We start from the raw sequence: 20,559 nt of genomic DNA on the forward strand, positions 1-20,559 counted from the left end.
AACTCCTCGCGAAGAATAGAAGAAATCAAGAAGAAAAGATACAAATCTCCATAAAAATCACCAGAAAAAACGAAGAAACATTATTCAAGGTACTGTTTTACTGTTCTTCTAGGTTTTTTTGCTAGATTGTCTCAGCCATGTGCCTCATCCTTAACCAGCAAAACATTAAAAGATTTCAAAAAAAAAAAAATATACTGTCTCCCCCATATTTTGGGTGTATTTCTTAAATCCTTTGGGTAACGGTTTGGGTGTATTTCTGTAATTCTTTCTGTAACTGTTTGGGTGTATTTCTAAAATCGTTTGGGTGTATTTCTAAAGTTCCATTATCTTCAAAACGATTTCAAAGCTTGATTTCAGAAATAATGAAAATCGAAAAAAAAACGAAGCAAGAATATAGAGAGAGAAAACGCATGTAAATGACAAAGAAGAAACCAGTGATAAACGCAGGTAAAATAACGAATGAAAAGGCAAAGAGAGAACGCACGAAGGAGATCCAACAAATTAAACAAAAAACTCGAAAAAAGAAACGAAATCTTTTGAAAAATGGAAGTTATATATTTGCGCGTTAATTGATTTAAATTAATTTAAAAGTCTGTTAAAGAGTCACATAACATAAGCAGCGCATTTAGTGGATTTCGTTTTCTTCATGCTTATAAAGCTTGTAATCGCAAAACACTTGTATGTAGAGATTTTCTTATTTTGTAAATCTCATTCTCTTACAAATAAATCACAAACCAATTAATCTTCTTCGAATAAACATAGTAATCATCGATAACACTGAGATCGCAACAGTAATTAATAGACCGAAGTGCCTAAAGATTCCTTAAACCTCAATAAAATAAACTGCAAAAGAAATGATAGGAATTGACTCACAGGGAGTGAATCTTCTCACTTTTTTCTTTAATTGTTTAAGAAAATATACTTTTTTTATTATTTAATATTTTTAATATATTTTTTATTTAAAAATAAAAAATAAAAAATGATATTTTATTAAATAATTAAAAAAAATTGAGAAGATGTATTAATCTTAAGACAAACAGTATAGGCCTACAGGGCAAGACCAACAATGAGATCCGCCGTACCTATATGTCAGTGTGGGTCCCAATATCACAGATCTTCAACTTCTCGTGTCTTACGTGTCATGATCTCATTGGCTAAGAGCCACAGGCCCCACATCACTAACCGTGCGCCGCCCCGCACCCACCCCCTCAGCAAACCGTGACGTTCATATATTTGCTACTACTAACTACTAATAACCCTTCTTCATCCTTATTCTTATTCATGGCCATGCTTTTTTTTCCGTTTTCCTTTTTTCTCCTTTTCATATATTTAATCAGCCACACGCTATTATTCATCCCTTCGTTGAAACTAAAACAAAAGTACAAGACAAAGCTAATTAGTGTATAAACAGGAATATACTAATCAATTCAGAACACCCACATAATCGTACCTTTGTTTCTTTCATGAAGACAGATGCCAATAGAAGGGTGATGTTTTTTTTTTCAAATAAAATACACTGCTATTATTGTTTTGGGCATTTTTCTTTTCTTCTGGGGAATCTGATTCCTCAGTATAGTGGTTGAAAACTGGGAAGAAAGAAAACTCGAATTTTGAGGCTTGACTCGGATACCCTATAGGCTGTTTGATGAAATGCGCGAGAGGGGGTTGTGTTGTATAGCTGGTGAATTGCATTGAGCTCAAGGTGTTTGTGAAAAGTTCTGATTTGTTTCTGGGCATTGAAGGTTGGAAATTGAGGTATTGTTTTTTGGGGCATGTGAATTGCGTTGGTGGAGGATAAGAGAGGAGAGGGGATGGCAAGGGACGGGAGCGTAGTCCCTGCGGACCCGCAGGCGATGGCGTTAGTGAAGAAGAAGACGCAGTCATCGCGAAGTTGGATTCTGTTCGATGCGTCTGGGCAAGGGTCTCTTCTTGATGTGGACAAGTATGCCATCATGCACAGGGTTCAGATTCACGCTCGTGATCTCAGGATCCTTGATCCCTTGCTCTCTTACCCTTCCACCATACTTGGTCGTGAGAAGGCCATTGTTCTTAACTTGGAGGTGACCTAAACTTATCATCATTTCTTTACTTCTTTTTGTTTTAATGGTTTTTCGAGATGCAATTTGTTCTCTGTTATTGATTTGGTTTTGCTTTTTTCTTTTTTCCCAGCATATCAAGGCAATTATCACGGCTGAAGAGGTTAGTTAGTCAGATTATTTAATTATTTTTTTTTCTGTGATTTTTTTTGGGGTTGACTTTTTCTGATAGTTGGTTGAAACTTATTTCTGGAGTTTACATCAGGGTGTGTTGAATTGAAGAAAAACTGGTTGGAAACAATTTCTCACCATGAGACTTTTTTCTTTAAAATATATACGTTCTCTTGTCAACTGGTATTAAAAGAGATCCATAAATGTTTTATATACTTGTCTCTTCAGTATACCAATCGGCTAAAGCTGAAAGAACTTGACTTGTTCTAGCTGCACGGGTCACAATATTCTTGCTGTTTTTACATGGACTACTTGTTAAATATAAAGTCGTTCACGTGCTTCCACTCAATAACTTATAAAGTATTTGAGAGAGAGCGAGCTTTATGACATAGTATGAACTTATTTGATCCTTGTTGTTCCCCATTCTTCTAAATATAAATTGATTCCCAGCATTCGGTGTGAAGACATGTTAGATATAAAAGCATTCAATTACCTGTATCCAATAGTTTAAACTTTTGGGAGACAGGTTTTGATACAACTAGAATATTGTGAAGTCAGCCTCATCAAATTCATTTACGTTGTTCTCTGACCTGGTTTGTGTATTTGTGATCAATGTATCAAATATCAACCTTTTGCCTGTGTGGAACAGACTGTTTATACAGATTGAGATGGATATCTGTTTCTGGATTGTAACCGTATTTAGATTATTGGATAGGTATTGCTGCGAGATCCAACGGATGATAACGTGGTCCCTGTTGTCGAGGAACTGCAAAGACGACTTCCTCAAGTAGGTTCTGGTCATCAACAAGAAGGGGATGGTAAAGAGTACAATGTTGGTCAACATGATATGGAAGGAGCTGAAGAAGATGGTACGTTACATTATAGACGAAGCATGGCAATATGATGTCAAACATTTTGACTTTTTGCTTCTATGGGAAATTTATCCTTCTATTTGCATCATCTCGTGACCTTGTTATTTGTGAATGAGCATTGATATACTAGATATTAGATTTAATTCTTCTCCAACATTTTTTATTTTATTTTTCCTTGGCATCTGAATGTTCTAGATTAAGCAATGCAGAGTCACCCTTTGAATTTCGGGCTTTGGAGGTTGCTTTAGAAGCCATTTGTAGTTTCCTTGCGGCACGTACAACAGAATTGGAGATGGCTGCTTATCCTGCATTGGATGAACTTACCTCTAAGGTACATATATAATTGAACTCCATATTTTATTTATTTATGTTGGTTCTGAGCTGAAACCATATTAAAATTTTCCTTCAACCCCCCCCCCCCCCCCCCCCCCAAAAAAAAACAAAAATCTGCACTCTGTTATCAACGGTTTTAGTCTCTTGGTTCTGCAGATTAGCAGCCGTAATTTGGACAGAGTTCGAAAATTGAAGAGTGCAATGACTAGGCTGACTGCTAGGGTGCAAAAGGTCAGAGCAGTAAATTATGTATTTGGAAAATCATCTTGCATGCCAATAAATTTGCACCTGCTGCCCCTCACTTCAATGTTTTTGATACTCTGGACTTTTTTTGAATTGAAATAGGCTATTCGGTTTGTAGTGATGCATGAGAAATTTATAATGCTTTTATATCAGTTCACTAGTTCCAAAATTTCATTAAAGATCAGAAGATTCAATTCTCAATACTTCATTGACCCTTTCGTGTTATTCTTTAGTGGTACATAAAGGTGAAAGATATACAAGGGTATCTTTGCTTCTCTTTTGAATTAATGCTTTATTATATACCACTCTAGCATGTATGAATCTTCAAAATGGTACATAGTTTGATACTTGTTTACACAACTAAACTTAGTAGTTACTTATTTCTTCCTTTTTTGGTGAAATAGATTATGTCAATCTCTTGTACTTCTACATGTGATAGTTAGTACTTAGTACAAGTTCAGGATTTTTTTTGTTTCTTTCCTAGTTACTTCATCCATTTTGTTTTCTTCAAGAATAAAAATGACAACTTTGGTGTGCCAGGATCTTGTGTAAAGTTTTACCTAATTTCGTCTTTCAAGCCACTGTATACCAATTTGGGATGCTTATTATTTTAAGAGAATTACAAACATAGGATCCAAATGTTCCCAATTTAAAATTTTATTTTGTCCTGTAGAATAGCAATTTTTAGAGATAACAGCCAGTTATTGACAGTGAAAGATCATGTACATCTCCATCAGTAGAGCAAACATCTTAATATATGAGATATATTTTGAAGAGTGACGGAGGAAAAATGTCGGTAAAGATTTTCACAAAAATTTGCGCTGCAAGTATAGTTCTAAACCGACAACTAAATCTCAGTCAATGTTTAAATTGTTTGTCACTTAAGCAAACCCAATAAAATTAACCGAAGTATTTAAATCTCGGGTCGTCTCTCAAGGGATCGCAGGGAAGTATGTTACTATTGGTTATGGAAAAGTATTGTTGGGGTTTTTGTGATAAGAGACAAGTAATGTAAATAACAAGGAAATAAAATAACAACTAAGAAAAGTCCTAGCAAGGATTGAGAATTGGAATTCCTATCCTTATTATCATCATCAATTGTGATGGTAATTGCCTTTTGCTTTCACTTATTTAACCTCTAACAATGAAGGAAACTCAAGTGAGCAAAATCAACTTAAGTTCACAAGTCCTAATCAAAGACTAGATTTAGTGAAACCTAAGCCAACCAGCAAGCCTCAATCACCAATCAACAAAAGAATTTTGATAACTCAAGAGTCTCTAATTGATCAATCCAAGTTAAGAACATAAAGATCTAATTTAAAATCCAACCAAACATTTTATCAAACACTTGGAAGGTATAAAATAAAAACAGATAAAACTAACAAGACATAGCAAAATCTAAGACTAACCAAAGCAAGGAAATAACAATAACAAGGCAATCGAACAATAAGAAACGTGAAACATAAATTGCATTAATGAAAGTTGAGAGTAACACATGAGTTCATAAACTAAATTAGCAAAATAAAGGAATCAATAAGAGAAGTAGATAACTAAAGTGCTAGAACAAATAAGAGTAGAAGAAAACTAAATTAAAGCAAGGTAGAATTCTGAAATTGAGAAGAAACAAGACTAAAATCCCTAAAACCTAGAGAGAGGAGAGAGCCTCTTTCTCTAGAAAACTACATCTAAACCTAACTAATGTGAATGAAAGTATGAATGATTGATTCCCCCTTCCAGCTCCACTCTGCAGCCTCTAATCAGTATTTTCGGACCTGAAACTGGGTCCAAAGCAGCCCAGAAATCGCCTCCATCGTTTTCTGATATCTGCAGCACGTGACGCTCTGTCACGCGTACGCGTCGCTGGTCTTTTTACTGGCCACGTGTAGGCGTTAGCCACGCGTGCGCGTCGTGCGTCGAATGCACAAGTCATGTGTGCACGTCGTCCATGCGTGCGCGTCGCTACCAGATTCTGAAATACTTCATTTCTTGTGTTCCTTCCATTTTTGCATGTTTCTTTTCCATCCTCTAAGCCATTCTTGCCCTGTAAACCCTGAAAACACTTAACACATATATCACGGCATTGATGGTAATAAAAGAGGATTAAAAATTAGCAAAATTAAGGCCAAAGAAGCATGTTTTCAATCATAGCACAAAATCAGGAAGGAAAATGTAAAACATGCGAACTATATGAATAAGTGTGAGAATAATGGATAAAATCCACTCAATTCAATACAAAATAAACTGTAAAATAGCGGTTTATCAAAGAGAACCCTACATTTTATAAACCAGTTTAGACAGCTTATGCTTTTTTTTAGTTAAATAACAATACATAATACTTAAAACCAGGATTCCCTGAGAAACTATATACTTAATCTTTACTATCTATTCTAAACCCAGTGCTGTTCATTCATTCCTTTTCCATCTTTTCATTATTATTGTAATATTTTCTCCAAGGAGTTTATAAGTAGACTATATTAGTTTATAGGTATTATCATTGTTGTAAGAGTGATGTCCTTTCAACCCTAAACAAAATACTTCATCTATCTAATCATAATATTAGATTAATTTCTTCACAATGTGTTCATCAACGCATTGCTCAACTGTATATGGTGGATTTTGTAAAGCTCAAAAGGACTGTAAACATTCTGGATCAGTTTTAACTGGAATACAACATATATTCTCTTCCCTGTCAAAACATCAGTTCTATCAATTCATAGTTCCTAACTTGTTATCTTCTGTAGGTGAGAGACGAACTTGAACAACTACTGGACGATGATGATGATATGGCTGACCTCTACTTATCAAGAAAGTTGGCAAGCGCATCACCAGTTAGTGGATCGCGTGGCGGTGGTGGTGCTTGGTTTGCTGCTTCCCCCACCATAGGATCAAAGATATCCAGAGCGAGTAGAGCAAGTCTAGCCACAGTTCATTTGGATGAAAATGATGTCGAAGAGCTTGAAATGTTACTTGAGGTTATACTATTTACTTGAGAGAATATAGAAGGAAAGGGTCTTCAGTTCTTGTTTAATGGCGGAAGAAAGCTGTGCTAACTTATAAGTGATGGTTGTTCTATTTTCAGGCTTATTTCATGCAAATCGACGGCACATTGAACAAATTAACCACGGTAGAATCATCTTATCTTATTATTTTGATATGTCAGACACTTGCTAGATTAATTATAATGTATTTCAGGAGATTTCTTTGTACTGATTAAGTAGTTGGACAAAGTTATAATATATTGTGAAGAATATCTCCTATCTAATTTCTAGGCAGTGAACTGAAGGCTAGACCTTTTAGGCAGAGGCTTCTAGTTTTAGATTCGCAAGCATGTTGACGTTTGAACAGATCAAAAAGGGAACTTTTCTTATTTCCGTGGCACAAGAGGGTGATCTTTCAAATCTAGTGTCAAAATTGTGTTGATTCTAGTTTATGCTTTATAGATTTGTTCATGGTGAGATGTGTTAGATGGTCATCATCTTGTGCATTAAGCATATCATATAGGGTCAGAAAACTAAGATGCTTAAGAGAGCAACAGTCTATTTCCAACACCAAACAGCCCGATAAACAAGAAGCAGATAAAAGCCCAATACAGCAATCAGATATTGGCAGTTTTTTCTTTCACCTCTTCTAGAACATTTTAGTTACTATGACTCACCATTTGTGAGATGCTTTTCCATGTGATTTCATTTCAGTAAATTTGTATAGCTTCTCTTAGATTTTATTATTCTTGGCTCTAGCAGCCTTTGCCTTTCATATATGTATATATTGCTTATGTTTTTTATTGATAATTAATGACAGAAAATTAACTTCTTCGTCTTTATCCATTTTCTCAGTTGAGAAAACTGCTGATCCAAATAATCAATCACTATCAACACCCATAGGCATCTCAACACCATTTGTCACTGTTGATGTCACTCAAAATTCTTCAAGTCCCTTTTATTTTGCATTCATCCCAATGAAAGCCCTATCTCTGTCCTAGTTACTCCTGTTCTTAGTGATAACGATTAATCAATTATCAGTCTTGTTCTCAAGCTTTTCAGCTCACCGTCATCGCCTAGAACAAACTCCCATTCCTCACTGGTAGTATCTACAGAAGTATGTTATTAACAAATAGGTTTGCATAAACTGTGATTTTGCCATTTTATCGCAAAGCAACAAAGTTTCTGTGTTTGATTTTATTCATATTCAGATAGTGCACTAAATTTAATCGTGTTAAATATCATATATTTCTAACTTGTAATTACTTTACTATTTATTTTCATTATCAGCTTCGCGAGTATATTGATGATACTGAAGATTATATCAATATCCAAGTAAGTGACCAGAAGTTTAGTGGTACTGGTGTTTTTTATATTTTTCTGGTTGGTATTCGGTGATATGCATGTAATACAAGCAAAGTTTTTTGTTTTTTTTTTTTTTTTTGTTTTTTCCAGCTTGACAATCATCGAAATCAGCTCATTCAGGTTTGTTTATGTGGTTCATCCATCGGTATTCTGTAACGTTATTTTATTTTCTTGTGGATGCTAAGGCGTTTAAACATTTGTATATATGTTATGCAGTTAGAACTCTTCCTTAGCTCTGGAACTGTGTGCCTATCCTTCTTTTCCTTGGTGACTGCAATATTTGGCATGAACATTCCATATACGTGGAATGAAAATCACGGTTACATGTTCAAATGGGTAAGCTTAGACATTGATATTTTTTCACTCAGATGCCACAGCTTTTAACTTATGTTTTTGTGAATACAAAATGAGAGATATCTTATTTATTCACAGGTAGTTATTATCTCTGGAACAATTTCTGCCGTTACGTTTCTGTTGATTATTGCGTATGCTCGTAAAAAAGGGTTGGTTGGATCATGAAAAGAATGAATGAATATTGACTTGCAGTGCCTTGCACTGTTACATTCAAGATGATTCAAGGTTTATTATCTGCCTGGATTCAAGTACCTTAAAACAGATTAAAAGTTGAACAAGTTAATATTTATATGCTTCCATTTCAATCCAATACTACATCTTAGATAGATGTGATTTTTTTTTAACCTCCTATTTTCCCATTTCCTTGATATACAATCCGACTAAATTTTTGAGTTTGTTGCTATAGAAATTCATGTATTATTGACTATTGAGCAATATTCTACGAATTTGGATCTTCTAAATTTTGAATTTTCACTTTAGAAGGTAAAGTGTGATCTCTCATTTTTGATTGGTTTCTCTTTTTTTTTCTCTTGGTTTCACCTATAAAATAAATGGTGAGAGATCACACTTTATCCTTTAAAGTAAAATTCAAAATTTAGAAGATTCAAATCCATATCCTACATAAAATGAAATGGAAATGGGTTTTAGATTTTGATATGTATATATGGCAGCACTCTTCCAGACTTCCCCTTAATTATTTGTCGTCTTTACTATTGGGACATGCATGTTCACATTGTTCTCAGGTTTTTGACAAAAAAGGGTGAGTAGAGCAGTTGAATATATACATGGTGTTTATGCTACCTATGATTACCATGGGTATATAAGTGTTGTTAAAATTAAAATTATATATATATATATATATATATATTCACATTTAGGTAACATTTTGTCTTTTATTTTTAAATTAACATTGTTAAATAATAAAAAATATTACTTTAATGTTAATAACACTTTTTAAGACATTGTGGTCATCAAAGCCATCAAAATATAGACTCATAATATATATAATTTATTTTCATACATCATTAGTATAGAGTTTTACAAACAAATAATTGTGTGTTGTCATATTAATAAAAGTAACTAATTTCTAATCTCATTACTTAAAAAGGTATCGAAATTCATGAATCAGATTGGATAGATGTATAAAATTTTTTACGTGATTAGTATATCAGATTAAACTATATATAATATGATTGAACGGTTGGATTAATTAAATTCATTACGTATAAGAAATTGAACGGTTGGATTATATATATATATATATATATATATATTATTTGAAGAAGAAAAAAGAGAGGCATAAATAGAAGAAAAAAGACTTAATTAAATTTCGTTACAACTTACAAGAATAACATATTTACTTAGTATTTTTTATATATATTATAATAGATCATGTTATGTGTATATTAAAATTAACTATTAAAGTTAGTTATTAGTATAAAATATATATTAAAATATAAATATACTTTAAAAATAAATTAAATTACATACGTATTTATACACAAATATATTAGTAATTGATTTTAGTGACTGATTTTGATGTATTAATAATATTTTTTATTATAATATATGTATAAAGTCAATTTGGCTATGCTCGTAATCTCGTGTAATTGCTAAAGTTGAACACTTTTGAAAACCTATGGGGTTGTTGACCTTGCATTAATTGCTTTCTTTCATTTTACATATTGGATGGGGATAAATAAGCGATAATTTATCAAACACCATTTAAAAAGTCTAGAAAAAAAATATTTTATTGGGTTAATTAAAATATAAATTTGTTTTGTATGAATCCGATTATACTTGTGTTACATAAGGAAGTTTCATCAACTTCTTCTTTTATTTATTCTTTTAATTTTATTTTATAGGTGGTAGGTCATGACTCATGTTAAAAGATTTCCTTTCAAATTGATGTTCTATTATATGCAAGAATAAAATAAGATCAAATAAGATAAAAAATTAAAAATGTTAGCTTTTGTTATAGTAATATAAATATATAATATACTCAGTAATATTATTTGGTACAAGACAAACGTGACATGATTTATGATTATACAAATCATCTGATCGCTCAATCAAAATGAACAAAGTTGTTTCATATATATGTAGATTGGATGATAATATTAAATGTTTTATATTATTGTGAATATATTAAAAGTAATATAAATATACATTTTTTTATACTAAAAATATTGTTATGAGTCTTGCAAAATCAATACTTGAACAAGAATCGCACATTGAGAGACTAACACTTAAAAAAGAGCCTTATACATCACTATTATACTGTTAACAAATCAAAATCAAATTCCAAACTTTGTAGTGATTATAAAGAAGGAAATTATAATCAAACATAACATACAAAAGAGATTTTACATCTCTATCTTTATTTTTGTATCTTTAAATTTCATTTTAAAAAGTAATATCTAAATACAAAATGGAACCTATGTGTTTATACTACCATTAGAAAAAAAACGTGTTCATTATCATACTATTTACTATTAATAAGATAATACAAGATGCAATCTATGTGTTTATACTATCATTAAAAAATGTGTTAATTAATTAACATACTATTTAATATTAAATAACTATCTTACTCACTTATCTTGAGTTTAAATCTTATCTAACAGATTAAACATAAATTAATATGATAATATTTAAAATAGTTTCTAAAAAATTTCACAAATAATCACTCTAAAATAGTTATTTATATTAAAATGTGTTCATAAAAATAACAATTAAATGATAGACATTTATTTTATGAAATAGTTTAGTCAAAAATACTAAATTATCTAATTGATAGTAAATATTTTTTTTTCATAAAAATATATTCATGTAAATAATGAGTTAAATTAAATTTTCAAAAAAACCTAATTCTAATTTTTTTTTAATACGAAATTAACAAATAGATGTAATTTTTAAAGGATCATTGAGAATTAACACAATTGAGATACATTGTAGAGAAAATAAAAGCAAAGTGCATAGAGTTGGATAGAGAGAGGGGGGTAGTGTATCCGACAAAGAACCCCTTCAAATAACACATCACATTCACACGCCGTCGGGAACGAACGAAGAACGCATATATACACTCTTTCTATCTTCCCCTCGTCTTTTCACACACAAGCATATATATATACGTTGTTTTCTGAGCCCCTAACACATTAAAATAAAACGAAAAGAGACTCCACCCGCCCTCATCATCATTGTACCAATCGAAAACCGCACCCGCAGCACGTGCCTTCGATAATCCAAGAACCCAACCCCCTCCCTTGTCCCTTGCTTCTTCAAGAACCGTGCCCTTTCATCGGATCGATCACACAATCCTTCAATCCCTTTTTGTTTTTCCTTTCCCATCATCATCATCAGTAGCTGTGTCGTTCTTCGTCGAGAATGAGGTTGTTTGTATTATTCACCATCATCATCATGCACCATGTCCATGTGGAGCTTTTGTAGTACGTTACCGTACGGAAATCATTAGCTGCTTCTTGTGCCGTATCTTTCTTGTTTATGCTTTTGTTTGCGTCCTTGTCAGATATAGACATATACATACATACATACAAATACATACGTATATATATATATACAGAAAACAAAAGAATGACGGGGCAAGCGGTGAAGCTGAATAGAGCCAAGCTTGAGGCATGCTTAACATGTCCTTTGTGCAATAAATTGTTCAACAATGCCACCACCATTTCAGAATGCTTACACACTTGTCAGTACACCTCCTCCTCCTCCTTTCTTTCCCCTTTTTCTTTTTATTTTATTTTTAGTTTCGATCTGATTTAATTCTCTTTTATCTGGCCCTGTTGTCTCGGTAAATTCAATACAATTTTTATTTATTTTGTTCACTCTTGGATACATTATTTGTTACTGTCAGGTTTTAGTACTTTTCTAATCAATTCTGTGGAAAATGTTTGTATCTATCATCTGATATCTTTTGATGCATTTTTGGCTGTGTCACTGTGAGTATGTTCCATGCAGCATGTAATGTGAGCTGAGTCTGTGTTTGTTGAATAACAGTTTGCAGGGGATGCATAGATAAGAAGCTAATAGATGAGCAATTAAAGCACTGTCCAGTATGCAATGCTGACTTGGGTTGTTCTCCACTTGATAAATTAAGGTACCCACCACCATCAATGGCTAATTTTACTCTTATCATCACATGATTATTATTTTGTATCATCACTTTATTTATTTATATTCTGATGAATGTGAGGGCTAATGATTTAGTTAAGATAGAGGATTTAAATTAAACATGTTTGAGCACTTTTATGTGCTAAAACTATGCAGCTTTTCTTTTGTACTCTGTCTCACTATTTTTCCTGAAATTTTAGTATATGTTGTGTTGAAAATACACAGGACAGATCATAGTTTACAAGATTTGAGGAACAAAATTTTGCCTGAAGAAGGAAAAAAAATTGGCAAGACACCTAAGAATTGTGTGAAAAGAAAGAAGAAATCTCTGTCTTCTCTAGAAGCCAACGCAACAGGAGCAAAAGCTGCTACTCCTGAGAGAGAAGTTTCCGCGCCTTCGCAACCGGATTGTTCTTCTCCTAAGCCTGAAAAGGTGGAGGAAGATGTCAGAAAAGACGAGAAACAACCGCGGAGGATAGGAATCTTGGATGAAGTCTCTACAAAGTTAACTGCAAGAAGAGCTAAAGTTGTAGCAAGAAAAAAGTACCTTCTGAAAGAGTTAACATCATCTTGTGAACCGGATAAAGTAACCGGAGATCAGAGGAAAGAAAATGATGACCGGTTTCAGCTTGAAATTTCCAATGACAGTTCCAAAGCCAGAGTTCAGGTAAATGAGACAAAGTCCTCTTACATTTTTTGGCTCTGTGTTTTCTTGTTCTGAATATATGCTTTGTTTGGATTAGCAGAATCCTTCAAAACCAGATTCAAGTCAACAAATAGTGCCAAACAAGATTCCAATTGACAATGTTGAATCATGGCAAGAAGCTCTTGATTTGTGTGAGCCATTAAATTCCATTGTAGAAGCTGCAAGGAAGAACAAATCTTGCAGTAAGTCCACTATGCAAGAACATGCTGTCATTCCATCAGTAAAGTCAAGTGACAATGATGGCCAGCCTAAGGTTGAAAATGGTGATGAGAATGAATCGAATCGTTCGAGATCATCGGATACAAAAGGAAGAAAACTCAAATTCTCTGAGGACTTGAATGTTCCAGTACAGCAGCAAGTGATTACTTCAAATGGTGAAAGCAACAGAGGGTTTGGTCCAGTTTGGTTCTCCTTGGTTGCTTCTGAAGTGAAGTGAGAAAAAATTACATTTCATGTGTTATTCAATTTTTTAATCTCTTGAAAATTTATTAACTATATTTGTATGTTTGTGAATTATGAATTGCTGGAAACAGTGAAGAAAGTGCAAAATTGCCAAAAATAACCCCCAGCTACTTAAGGGTCAAGTAAGTTATATATATATGTATTCCCATTTTCTATTATTAATTTGCTGTGTTCTGATGTTTGAAATGCACAATGTCATGCATGAAGTAATTAATTTATCTTGATTATGCTTTTGTATGTTCAATTCATAGTATCTGATCTAAACCTTTTTTTTCTCTTCAATGCCTTACTCGGGCATTTCTCTTTGGGACTTATTTTCTATTTTTTTTTCTTGTGTGGTTATGTTAGGATCTCAATAGTATATGCGTAAATTACTACTAGCAATAACTAGTTAAGAGTAGTTAGTTTGTTACAGTTGATTAGTTACTTGAATAGTATACACAGAAGTTACAGGGACACAATTTTGGAAGAAGAAAAAGATGGTTAAGGTTTACGAGTGTATGTAAGAATGAGAAAGATCAGGAACCAATACTTTTTTTTATCAATTTTAGTTAATACTTTGGTCCAATATTTTATTTTTATATTATTACGATCTAGGATATAAGGTTAGAATTTAGTATAAAAATATTTTTGTTGGTCAAGTGTTTGATTAAAAATGATAAATTTTGTTGGTAACGTAGATGTTATGAAAAATTTTGTTCCTCGATGAAATTCCATCACCCCTTTACTTGGAAAGGTCTTCTTTGTGGTGCTCCATTGAAAGCACAAATTAAATGTAATAGTTGTCTTTAGTTTATGTTTTTGTGTAGCATATACTTTATATAGGTGCACGAATTTCCTCTAACCAATATTCAAATTTGTTTATAGGGATGGTAGTTTACTTGTTTCCCATATCAAAATGTATATAGTGAAGAAGCTTGGTCTTGTTAGCGAATCCGAGGTATACTAGTGTTTGTTTATTATTTTTTTGTTTTCACATCTTTCGAAAAATATTGAAAATGAAAACAGAAACCAAACAGATCCTAATTGCTTTCACGAATTCCAGGTGGAGATCTCGTTGCAAGGTAAACCGGTTCTACCTTGCATGCAACTGCAAAACTTGGTAGAGTTGTGGCTGCAAACAAAGCCATTGAATGAGAAGATTCAAACACATGTTGGAAGCTCAGCTAAGGATTTTGTTATGGTCCTTTCATATCATCGAAAGTCTTGAGAGCTCTCATATTAATTAATCACCGTTACATTCTTTTGGAATCAATTTATATACATTGGCATTCTTGAAGGTTGACAATAGTCTTCATCGTTGGTCAAAACAAAGGAATATGTTTTTCTGTTAACTATAACTATATATGACTTCTTCTTCTTATTATTATTATTATGTTTTGTACGCATGCAAAAGAGATCCATGACCAATGTTTTTTGGGTTTTAGTGAGGCTATATACATGTCAGCGATGAGGCTAATTTCAACCTATACATGTTGGTAGTAATCTCAGTGATGATGCTGGCAATTTGATCCTGTTTGTCTTATTACAATAGCACAGCTAGTAACTAAATTGTCATATTAATAAGGTCAACTATATATATGGATCAATGTTATAATGTTTTGTTACAAATTTTCATCCTAGCATCGCAACGAGACAATATTGACAATTAAACAATTTGTAAAATTTAAGATAAGTAAAATAATTTTAAAAAAATTGGTTAATATTAACTGAAAAAAGTCTGTTCCAACATTACTCATTATAATGTTTGGGTACAAATTTCAACTTAATAACGGGACAATATACCCAAGTTCTATTATGGTAAATGTTTATTATTATTTTTATTTTTTTACAGTGATTTATTTCTAAAATACTTGAGAGTTAATTAACACATAAAGCTGTATGCTTGTCACATATGTGAATTCTTTTAAGAATGATATAGTTCAATTTATAATTAAGAGGTGGAAATTAAAACTCCCCTGGCATCCCACTCTCTGAAGGAAATTTTTTTCCATGTTCGTAATAACCCAACCCGGCTAGGGCACCGGTACTAAAGGGTTTAAAATCGATCCAAATCGAATAAAACTGACTAACTGAACTAAACAAATCAAAAATCGAAAAAAAAAAATGATATTTTGCAATTTTTTACGGTTTGATTCGGTTTTCAATTTTTATCATAAAATTTTTAACAGAATCAAACTAGTTACTTAAAAACCCTTAAAACCAACCCCCCAACCCCAAATAGCTGCCACTACCACACTCAGCAACCCTAGTCCCAACTCTTTCCGCTCTCCATTTTTTTCTTGAGTCCTCGACCACTCCACAGCTCCGAAAACTCCTCCTCCCACTCTCACAGAGCTGTCGTCATCTCAGCCATCGACGTCACTGGACAACACCCTCTCGGCGACCCTTTCTCGTCGCGCTTTCCTTTTTTCGCTTCTCGGCGCAGAATCAAACCGAATCGAACCGTAGTTTTAATAAACAATTAGATCAAATGATTTTTTTAAAATAACCAAATCAAACAGCACTACAAACACCCCTACCTGGTGCTTTAGTTTAGGGTTTTAGGTTGCTTATGTTTAGTATCTCGGACTAAATAGTAGTACTGCTGTTTTGTCGATTTTTAGCAAATCGATGGTGGTTCGATTCTAATGGTCTGGGAGCGAAACCTACTCCTCTTTTGCAGGTATCAGTTCTATAAGTGCATCAAAGTGTCTCGAATTAGACGAGTATTAAAACAGGAAATAAGTTCGAAAAGTGCAAAAAGGATAAAAGAAGTGTAAAAGAAAAAATTTAAAAAGTAAACTGACTGAAATCAAAATGACTTGCTGAATTATAAAGAAAACAATAAAGGTGCCTTCGATGGAATCAAAGGGCTTTCAACATGAAAATTAAAGGTACTGAAACATAAATTGGGCAAAGAAGTAAAAGAAAGTTTGAATTTAAATTTGGCAATAAAATTAAAGGATGCTTTAAAGATAAATCTGACAAGGAAAAGTAAAGTTTACAGAAATTGTAAATGGAAAATTAAAGACAATGGAAGAAATCCTACAGAAATCGAACTCGAATGCAAACTCAGAAATTCGCTAGGGATGTGAGTGTACTTGAGTGTATTTCTGAAGAAAAGTTCCAACCCTTATTTCCTAAAACTTATTAATATTTATAGCCCATATCTGTAACCGACCCTTAATTACACGACGCTGCCTTGCATGCGGATTCTTAGGTAACTGTTCCCGCTCTTTTATTCACAGACGTTACCCATAAACTCCTCATTCAAAGAAAGCCTTCAACTTCTCTACTTAATGTAACCGCTCGATTCTTTATTCGAACACTTGTTCGATTCTTCAATCGAATACATGTTCGATTTACCAAGGTGTCTAAGTCGAGTCCGTGACAAACAACTTCTAATAAATGCCTGCACGTGCGTCATTTCGACCTTTGCTTCTTTTCTAACCCTTCACTAATGTTTTGAATCAGCTTAATCCTTCGAAATAATTATTTTGACTAACAAATTGCCCCTAGGATTAATGTGTTTGTCTTCGAAATCATTTCTTGGAAGATGAAACACTTAATCCTAATCCAAATGTCAGTCTCCTTAACCGATAATAATTACCATTCATCTTCTCTATTAATTCTGACCCGTTTGACACGTCTCCCACGATTCACACTTTCTCTCTCCACCACTTCGCCTTCTTCGCAAAGTTACCTCCTTTTCCTTTGAATTCCCTCTGCAATAACGGCTAAACAAAAACTTCCTTTAAATTGGACACTTCTGTCTTTGCTCATTGATGAACGGATTTTTGACGGTTTAGAATTTCACAAATGAAATCTCGTTGAAGTATAGTCTCTAAACCAACAATAATACTTTCATGCAAAAATTTGTTTGTCACAAGTACAAACCCCTAAAATCTATAAACCGAAGTATTTAAACCTCGGGTCGTCTCTCAAAGGACTTGCAGGGTAGTGTTCTTGTTATTGGTTATGGACTTGTTTATTTTGGGGTTTTGGATGAGGAATGTGAATAGTAAATGGTAGGAAAACTTTATTCACAAAATGGTCTTGGCAAGGTTTGGTTGTCAAGGGTCTTCATCATTATCACTAGCCACAAGTATGGTAGTTGCAAGGATTAATCCCACTTAGTCATCCTTAAATCGATTAACAAAGGAAAGTCAAGTGAGTTATATCAATCCTAGTCCATAAGTCCTAGCTTTCCACTAATTGGATTAATGAAGGCTAGAGTTAATGGCTATCAACTATCAATCAATTGGACACTAGTGACCCAATAAATCCTAAGTTACCTTCTCAAGCCAAGAACATAAAATTCTAGTCTAACATTCTTCCAAGCATTTAATCAAACACTTGGAAGGCACAAAAGAAAAGCAAAGTAAATTGATAACAAAAATAGAATCTAACAACAATTATGGCACAAAAGAAAAGTATAGTCAATCACAACAAGAATGAATTCTAACTACAATTGAATGTAAAGAATTAACAACAACAATCAAGGAAATCACAATTATCATGAATTACCTCAAATTGCATTATTGAAAGAAAATAAAGAGAACAAGAGTATCTCAATTATAAAACCTAGAAACAAAATAAGAGAAATTACAACAAGAGAATAGGGATAGAGAAAAGAACCAAAGTGTAGCAATCATCAATTGAAGGTAGAAGTAGAAGGAGACTTGAATTAAACCTAGAACTATGAGATCCTAATCTAACCCTAATTCCTAATCCTAATTCTAGAGAGAAGAGAGAGCTTCTCTCTCTAACTCTAACTACTTCTAAAACTAAACTATGACTAATGATTAAAAGTAAAAGTAAAGTATGAAAAGTATGTTGATTCCCCTTCAATCCTTGGCTTAAATAGCATCAGAAATGAGTTGGATTGGGCCCACAAGGCTTCTAAAATCGCTGGCCACGTTTGCATTAAGTGGGTCATGTGCCACCATCGGCGCGTCCGCGTACCGTGCGCGTGCGCGCCCTTATGCGCGATGCAACTATGGCAAATCTTATATCGTTTTGAAGCCCCGGATGTTAGCTTTCCAACTCAACTGGAACCGCATCATTTGGACCTCTGTAGCTCAAGTTATGGTCAATTAAGTGCGAAGAGGTCAGGCTTGACAGCTTTTTGGTTCCATCATTTCTTCATGAGTTCTCAAACTTTACATGCTTTTTCTTCATTCCCTTAATCCAATCTTTGCCTCCTAAATCTGAAATCACTTAACAAACATATCGAGGCATCTAATAGAATCAAGGTGAATTAAATTTAGCTATTTTAAGTCCTAAAAAGCATGTTTTCACTCTTAAGCACAATTAAGGGAGAAGTTATAAAACCATGCTATTTCATTGAATAAATGTGGGTAAAAGTTGATAAAATCCCCAAAAATCAATACAAGATAAACCCTACAAATGGGGTTTGTCAACCTCCCCACACTTAATCCAAGCATGTCCTCATGCTTAAGCCAAGAGAGAAACAAAGAGTATCAACATTTATTCCATGTAAATGAACTATATGCAACTAAATGCAAAATGGTTTTACCTACTTGGTTAAAAATAAATCAATCCTCCAAGTCATACGTGCACAAGTAGGGCCCAGATCATATAACGATTCATGAATCCTACCAATTCGAATATCAAAATGAAGTTCAAGTAGACTTGCGAGAAGAACGCTCATGAAAGCCGTGAATCAAGGAATTGAGCACCGAACCCTCACCGGAAGTGTTTGCACTCTAGTCGCTCGATGTTTGGGGTTGATTCTCTCAATTCTCCCCTAATCATGCTTTCCAAGATTTGTTTTTCTTCTAACAATCAACAATTATTCAATGCATGCATACATGTATCATGAGGTCTTTTCTTTAGGTTGTAATGGGGTTAGGGTCAAGGTAGGATCATATATGGCTAGTGGACTTAAGGATTTGAATCTTTGATTAACTTAAACTTTCTCACCTAACCTATATAATGACCTATACAATCAAGTGCTAATCTAACTACCCATTCCTCACTTTTTCATATACTCATGCATTTTCTTTTCATTTCACAACACTTATGCATTGATTCTTATTGAGCTTCATTTTGGGGCATTTTGTCCCCTTTATTGCTCTTCTTTTTTTTCTTTCTTTTTCTATATACATTTTTTTCTTTTCTTTTCTTTTTTTTTCTTTTTCACTTTTATTTCTTTTTCTTTTCATTTTTCTTTTTTCTTTCAAACTATACACAAGAACATCAATGCATAAGGTCTATACATTTAATCAATACATGAGTATGTACCAATTCCCCAATATAAAAATACAAAACACAAACACCCTTTTATCCCAACCAATGTCCCAAAGTTTTCCCACTCTTGGATGACACTCACACTCACTAGCCTAAGCCAATCAAAGATCCAAATAAAGGACATTCATTGTTTTCCGCTTTAAGGCTTGTAATGTGCTAAAATAAGAACAAGTGGGTTAAGCGTAGGCTCAAAATCGGCTAACAAAGGAGAGTAAAAGGTAAGGCTATTTGGATAAGTGAGCTAATGAAATGATGGCCTCAATCATATAAATGCATGAATACAAGGAATAATGGGACATATAGATTCAAACAAATCAAAGATTACAATCATAGAAAGAGAACAATTACACGCAAGAAGGAAAATAAGTGGTTATAAGATGTAACCACACCATTAGGCTCAAATCTCACAAGCTTGTGTTCTTAGCTCAAAACCATGTTCCAAAATAAATTCTTTCAAGCAAGTTCAACAAAAATTTTCAAATTGGTGGGGTGCCCTAAAAACATAGTTTTTTTTTTTTTTTTTTTTTTGGAAAAGAAATCATCACCATAACCAAGTAGCCCTAATATGAAAGAAGTGGTAAGAATATGTACAAATTCTAACTAACATGCAACCTATCATGCAATGCAATAGCTACTCCAACAAAGAAAAATAA

The 20,559-nt window shown here is 33.3% G+C and overlaps 2 protein-coding genes across 2 annotated transcripts; both read left to right on the forward strand.

The window, feature by feature from the left end:
- Positions 1–1,248: 1,248 nt before the first annotated feature.
- Positions 1,249–8,696, forward strand: LOC112776191 (magnesium transporter MRS2-I). Its single transcript, XM_025820239.3, has 11 exons — positions 1,249–2,060; positions 2,170–2,199; positions 2,923–3,076; positions 3,289–3,410; positions 3,569–3,643; positions 6,397–6,627; positions 6,735–6,779; positions 7,924–7,968; positions 8,089–8,118; positions 8,215–8,334; positions 8,431–8,696. The coding sequence occupies exons 1-11, from the start codon at positions 1,812–1,814 to the stop codon at positions 8,515–8,517; spliced, it is 1,188 nt and encodes a 395-aa protein (XP_025676024.1). The 5' UTR covers positions 1,249–1,811; the 3' UTR covers positions 8,518–8,696.
- Positions 8,697–11,255: 2,559 nt separating this feature from the next.
- LOC112780060 (E3 ubiquitin protein ligase DRIP2) lies at positions 11,256–15,075 on the forward strand. The gene is made up of 7 exons (XM_025824403.3): positions 11,256–12,061; positions 12,370–12,469; positions 12,709–13,150; positions 13,230–13,621; positions 13,723–13,773; positions 14,519–14,591; positions 14,697–15,075. Exons 1-7 carry the CDS (start codon positions 11,857–11,859, stop codon positions 14,859–14,861), a joined length of 1,428 nt encoding a protein of 475 aa, XP_025680188.1. The 5' UTR covers positions 11,256–11,856; the 3' UTR covers positions 14,862–15,075.
- The last annotated feature ends 5,484 nt before the right edge of the window (positions 15,076–20,559 follow it).

This window comes from Arachis hypogaea, chromosome 19 (genome assembly GCF_003086295.3).
Source record: "Arachis hypogaea cultivar Tifrunner chromosome 19, arahy.Tifrunner.gnm2.J5K5, whole genome shotgun sequence".
In the NCBI taxonomy this organism is placed as follows: domain Eukaryota; kingdom Viridiplantae; phylum Streptophyta; class Magnoliopsida; order Fabales; family Fabaceae; genus Arachis; species Arachis hypogaea.

Excerpts from the sequence above, each read along its gene's own strand:
- LOC112780060 (XM_025824403.3), top strand. The coding sequence starts at position 11,857 with ATGCTTTTGTTTGCGTCCTTGTCAGATATAGACATATACATACATACA. Across the intron at positions 13,622-13,722 it reads TTGGTTGCTTCTGAAGTGAA|TGAAGAAAGTGCAAAATTGC; the intron begins GTGAGAAAAAAT and ends TGCTGGAAACAG. Across the intron at positions 14,592-14,696 it reads GTCTTGTTAGCGAATCCGAG|GTGGAGATCTCGTTGCAAGG; the intron begins GTATACTAGTGT and ends CACGAATTCCAG.
- LOC112776191 (XM_025820239.3), top strand. The coding sequence starts at position 1,812 with ATGGCAAGGGACGGGAGCGTAGTCCCTGCGGACCCGCAGGCGATGGCG. Across the intron at positions 2,200-2,922 it reads CAATTATCACGGCTGAAGAG|GTATTGCTGCGAGATCCAAC; the intron begins GTTAGTTAGTCA and ends ATTATTGGATAG. Across the intron at positions 3,644-6,396 it reads TGACTGCTAGGGTGCAAAAG|GTGAGAGACGAACTTGAACA; the intron begins GTCAGAGCAGTA and ends TATCTTCTGTAG.